This window comes from Brachypodium distachyon, chromosome 1 (genome assembly GCF_000005505.3).
Source record: "Brachypodium distachyon strain Bd21 chromosome 1, Brachypodium_distachyon_v3.0, whole genome shotgun sequence".
Classification (NCBI taxonomy): domain Eukaryota; kingdom Viridiplantae; phylum Streptophyta; class Magnoliopsida; order Poales; family Poaceae; genus Brachypodium; species Brachypodium distachyon.
This window is the reverse complement of record NC_016131.3, coordinates 17,094,997-17,101,284: the sequence shown is the minus strand read 5'-3', so window position 1 is coordinate 17,101,284 and position 6,288 is coordinate 17,094,997. Positions and strand designations below refer to the sequence as shown.

The 6,288-nt window shown below is 47.6% G+C and overlaps 1 protein-coding gene across 1 annotated transcript; it reads left to right on the top strand.

The window, feature by feature from the left end:
• On the top strand, positions 1–408 carry LOC104582030 (putative RING-H2 finger protein ATL71). The gene has a single exon (XM_010231304.1). It carries the CDS (start codon positions 1–3, stop codon positions 406–408), a length of 408 nt encoding a protein of 135 aa, XP_010229606.1.
• The last annotated feature ends 5,880 nt before the right edge of the window (positions 409–6,288 follow it).

The window sequence follows — 6,288 nt, the reverse complement described above, 5'->3', positions numbered from 1 at the left end:
ATGCGACAGTCCTCCTCTGGATGGATGGTGGACGGAACCGCCGTCTCACCCGACATCGACGAGGCCACGCTGAAGGGGTACCCGGAGGTGGTGTACGGCGAGGCGAGGAAACAGGGGAAGAACAAGAAGCTGGGCGCCTCCACGACGTGCACGTGCTGCTCCGTGTGCCTGGACAACTATGACGAGGGCGACGTGCTCCAGGTGCTCCCGGACTGCGGCCACCTATTCCACCGGGAGTGCGTCGACCCCTGGCTTCGGCGGCACCCGACGTGCCCCGTCTGCCGCACCTCGCCGCTGCCCAACCCCATGCCCTCAGATTTCATGGCCAGAGGTAGTACAACTACCCCACATCGAGCAGAGATTCGGTTGGGAGCTCAAGCACGAGTACAATGGCAGCAACTTGCTTAGCCTTATTTGGTTCATGTGGAGAGAAGCACAACGGCAGCAAATATGACTATGATCTGTGAACCTTTGGACGATGGTGTCATGCTATCATCCAATTTTGCTTAAGTAAAATTACAATGCTTGCTTGGTAGAATTTGAAATCTTTATTTTCTTAACCATATTTGACTATGTGCAGATAAGAACATGATACAGAGATATTTATCCTATGAAAAATCTTTCATTTGTCTATTTTATAATGACTATTCACGTGTCCATGTGTTTGAGAAATTGACGTGTCACGGTATCCCCGTATCGCATATCGGATATCCGTGTTTCCTAAAAAACAGCTCTTAACATGTTGTGTATTTTTGTTTTCCACGGAGAACCATATCTCAAGTTCCCGCCGCAATGCGGAATCAACTAGTCCAAGCAGTATAGGCACCATTCAAGAATGAACACGTGAATTCAAAAGGGCACGTTGCCGGAGGGACGACATGATCTAAATCAGTCAAAACTCTCGAACGAGCAACAAAAGGAAGAAAAGAGACAAAACATACCTTACTCGTTGTAGCAAAACACCTCACATGAGGAGTTCGATGTCCCAAGAAACCATGTTTGAAATTATGATAGGAATACATGCTTAATCTTTATTGGCCATAATTAAACTTAATAAGTCCAAATTTAGCTTAACGAATTTGGATCATTACATCTTATTTCCTAATGTTAGAAACATCGTAAATGCCAATTGACAAAGGATAATCATCTACCATATCAACCAATAGTTGATCCTAAGCACATAAAACCAATTAATTATTCACCTTATCATCTTATTGAATTACCATTTAATGATTGCCAACTCAAAAAATCAAACGAAGTTACTAGCTTCTATTTTATCACATACAAACCCAACAATATAAATAGACTTGCTGATTGTACTCGATATCGTGCCAATTTTCCTGCTAATCCCTGCAATGATACAATTTGTATCGATTTTTGCGTACGACAGAAGAGCACGGTAGGGACATGTGGATTTTCTGGTGATTTTCTTGATGATGTTGGTTGCTTCTGCTATAACTGTGATGCCAAGACTTTGATTGACCAACCAGAGTTGCCACTGCCACAGGAGGCAAACATGCCATGAACATGCAACATATTACGTACACATCACCATTGAAAATATCAGAAGTTGTCGTTTCTAGTATCAAATAACTGGTGATGATTGGCAAAAATATTCGTAATAAATACCATGGTATGAACATTTCTTGTGTCACAAGTGTGGTCATTTCTCGTTAATTAAAGACCCTCTCGGTACCTTATCCCCATGTCTTAGTTTGTGCCCAACCTATGCTTTTCTTTTCTCCTGATGCTAGATAATCCGCTTAGTTGAAAACAAATTCTATGGCATCAAGTAAAAGAAAAATGAATAAAAAAAAATTCAGCTTATGCCGCTCGTCGGTTATGAAATTTATAATCTTTATAAAGTTAATCTTCACTATTTTCATTTAACGTTTGCAAGCTAACATTCAACCTATCCACGTCACCAACACCTGGGCTAACACCGGCGAAGAAAAAAAAGTTCCGGTTCTCACACGTCGCCTCTGCATCTGCGTTAACCGGCGCCTACCCCTTTCTTGCCGCTGGCGGAACAGAGCGCCACACTCCTCTGGCGACCGAACGGATCTGCCGAGCCCGAGAACACCAGGAGCACGGCGAGGAACGGCCCGGCGCGCCGAGGAGGGCAAGAGGCCGAGGGGGACGCGGAGGACGCCGGCGCTCGCGTTCTTCCTCGTCATGGGGGCCGGAAGCCTGGATGACGGGACGCCGCTGGCGACGCGGCGCGGCGTGGCATTGCAGGGCTGGGTTGCGCGCGGTTGTCACAAAGACAAGCTTCGTTCTTGTCAAGCAAGGCCGTGAGCCCGTGACGCAATTCGGGCTATCTACCGCGCGTGCGCAGCCCAGTTCCACGTGCCCCGAACCGCACGGCCTTTGCTGGCTTGATGGATGGGCCTGCGCTGATGATGGCCCATGCAAGCGGGGCCTTTGGAGCGGCTTGCTCCCAAAGGCCCACACTGATCAGCCCAATCTGGCTTTTTTTTCTTTCTCAAACATTTTTTGTTTCTCAAAGGTCGAACCAGAACCAGAACCAGAACCAGAACGCTTCCATACTTCTAGAGTTGAGCGTTCACAGAAAACCATACCACGCATAGTTATACTAGTTCAATTTTTATGCAAAATAAAATTAAACTGTACACATGCGGTTTTCTCACGCCTTTGATTTTTTTTTCCCTTCCGAGTATCGGTCCCATGCAATGCAAGTAGGCAACTGATCTGCACACGCTGCTCACGTGCAAGAGGGGCTCACAGCCGCCAACAAAAGGGGAGGGACCAAGACAAGACATGTCGTCGTGCCCGGGCCGGGCCGCGGGCACAATCAGTCACGCAGATCACTAGGTCAGCGTGCTCCTCCTGCTCCCAAGCCTGCAACGACCCAGTAGACCGGCACCACCCACAGGCCCACCACAGCGCGGACCCCACCACAGAAAACGGGCCCACACGCCACAAGTAAAAACTCAGCTCGACCGACCGGTCGGACCGCTGCGCCGCATTACGCTCATCACGAGCACTCGATATGGCATTCATGGCCCGGCCGTACAAGGAAGGAGCACTAGTACTACACGTTCGATCGGTCGGTCAATGCCATCAAACACGACCAGCTCCTACCTGGAGCATCTATATACATACACGTTTGGTAGCAGCTGCAACAACAACACTATGCTCCTCACGACTTCACGACCATCATAAAGTTGACACTAGCTTCCAGCTAGCTACTACAAGAGCGACCGAGATCTGGCAATGGACCAGCAACGTACGTACGCTTCTCCTCACGAGGTCACGAGCAATGAATCCACCTGCATGCATATGTGCATGCATGAACACGTCTGGGTCCTTTTTCTCGTGGACTACGAAGTCCGGATTGGAGTAAGCTGCAGCCGGCCCCCGAACCTGAAGCCGCATTAATTGATCTAGCTAGGCTGGTCGCTTCGTTGCGTTACGCTCCTCACGAGTGCCGATCGATCGGCTCCGGCCATTTCTGATCCCCTGGAACACGCCGAGTTAATCAGTTGAACCAAATTAATCAAAGTGCAGCCTGGTGGCCCAGACGCCCCGATCGAGATCGCTCGATCGATCACAAGGTGAAGGCAGGCCGAGTAGTTAGTTGGTTTGCAGTGCACCATCGATCGATTGCATATAATCCACATCACGACTCACGAGAGTAATAAAAAACCCCGGTCCCCGGCCGGCCACACCAATGCGGAACTTTTATTTAGAGGAGAAACTCGATCTGATGCCCTCCTCTTGCATCCATGGATTTCAATGCAAGATCTAGCTAGTGTCACTGGATCAGTTCCACGTTATGCGCGTCTTCTTCCGTTGTCGTCGCACGCACAGGCACGCTGCTGCTCCTACTGTAAAATTAACAGCTGCTGCATCAGAAAGCCTGCTTGCATGCAGCAGAGCCAACGGAAAAGAAGGCACGGAAAACTACCCGTCGCTGCACGTACGCTACGCGCCTCCATCTGGATCCATCCTCTGTATATATGGTTCAGCGTACTGCCAACACCTGTCCTATTGCTTCTCATGTGCACGTTTTTTTTTTACCGTGCTTGCGTTGTGATGTGCATGTTCGTGCTGCTACCAGTGGGGTACTCTCTCATTGACTAGAGAAAGAGGAGTGTCGGATCGAATGATTCATAACCTAAAGGCTGCTAGCTGCAACAACGTACGTCTGCGGTGAACGATCCGTCAAGTGATCACCGCCGTGACCGATCGAGGCCCAACCAACCAATCTTTTGCATAAGGAATTATACTCCCGAGTCCCCGGCCGATAGCCAAATTAACCAATTTTTTGGTGCTTGGACGCATGCGCGCGCCCGTTGCGTTGGCTTGCGGCCCGGGCACTGGCACATGTAGACATGTCCCCGTCGAAGGACACACGCGGATGCATGCATGGGTACAACGCGATGGAGCCAAACGCTGTCTTTGCTCGGCTGCTATACTGCGATCCATTGTATCGCCAAGGCCAACGACAAGGCTCGCGCCTGCCTGCCTGAGCCTGCCCTCCTAAGCTACGAACCGCTCATCTCACGCGTGCGTACCAGCGTACGTCGATCTCTCTCTCCCCCACACGGCGAGACGGCCACATCGTGGCGTACGGGCAGTTCAAATATGTTTTCACAAACCCTGTTTTCTACTCTCTCTCTGCGATTGATAAAAACTGTGCCCATTTTGTACTAATTAGTACAAATTTTGTACTAAGTATACGGCATTTTTTATGGATCGGAGGGAGTACTACGGAGGACATGTTTCATAGGTAACATTTCTCTCCCGATAAAACTTAACTTCATAAAATTTCTGCTTTTTACCTTCATGTTAGCTTTTACTTCATTTGGCAAAAATACTTCAAACTACCCCTATAAGCAGTTTTGCTCCAGATTTTACCCATTTTTTTGCGGGTAATTTTACCCATTTTAAGAGTAAATTTTAGAAAATCATACCTTTTGTGTCTAGATATTCATAGAGTCATAGTTATCGTTAATTGTCTTAAAGAACCACCACTCTTAAGGCAGGTAAATCTAAATCTACCAATTTAGTTTGTTTTTTAGCAGAGATTCCGACACATGCGGTCCACATGTAAGTGCCACATCAGATGTTAATTACAAGCGTAACTGGGGATGAAAAGGGAATATTGGAAATGAATCGACAAACGGACGGGTTTGATCCAGGACGTGCCAATTGACCCGGACACGTGGCATCTGATCGGTGTAGGAGCAGCATTTTCTTATATTTGCTTTTGCTTCTCTTGCAGGAGAAACAGGTAAAAAAAATTGGAACCCTGACATCCGTGATGACTGCAAGGGAGAGTGGACACTGCACCACGGTACACCAACGGTTGCTCATTGGAAGCGACAATGGCCAGGACACGCATGTAAAAAAAGTCGTGAATCTGGCTGGCAAAATTTGGAGTTACTAGCACCCGTGCGCAACAAATTAAAATGCCAAGACAGAGAGAAAGAGAGAGATGCACTCGACTCAGGGATGCTGCAACCGGCCATCTCCTTGTTCTTTTCCCTCTTGTATCTACAGATCGATGGAGATGGATCGAGAATCCTAGGTCCAAGAGAACCAGCGATAAATATAAATCCCCCTATCTTGCGTGCATTAACCATTAAGACGGGCATAAGAATCCCATGGCGCGAAAGACTAATCAAACACGCGTTAACACGCAGCTCCTGGATTGATTTGGCGCCAGATCTGATGAAGAACCACTACGTGCCATGTTCGATTGCTCCATCCATTCGTTGGATCTCTCAAATCAGTCCAAACGAACTGCCGCCTCGCAACATTAAAGTAGGCTGAGAAACTTTGTATGCCGATCGTGTCAATTTGCTAACGATCGTTTCTTGTTCTACTGTCAGGCATAACAAACTTCGATCTGTACTTTGTGTTTTTAAAGAATTAATTATGGGTTGCAGCGATCCCGATCGGATGATAAAGATAATGCGAAGAAGATTGCGCCATGGGAAACGTACAAAATCCGTCAGTTCTGATCATGTGTACTGCCCAAGAAATTAATTTGATTTTTTTTCCATCCACAAAATCTTTAGGGATGTGTTGGCAGCACAGCCCGTTGCCTCTTAAATTATTTTACCTCGCACGGAGTCACATCAATTGATTGGAACCGAAAATGACATTCTCGCAAACATTTGTACCGCGCTAGTGATCACACACACAGTTATGGAATGCAGTAAACTGACCTGCCAGCAGCACGGTAAAGTAACCCCTGACCCTAAACAGCAACATGGTTCCATGCACCAACAAGCTTTTTCCTATGCTGAAAGAATA

Bases quoted from the DNA above. Each gene is read 5' to 3' on its own strand.
- LOC104582030 (XM_010231304.1), top strand. From the start codon at position 1: ATGCGACAGTCCTCCTCTGGATGGATGGTGGACGGAACCGCCGTCTCA.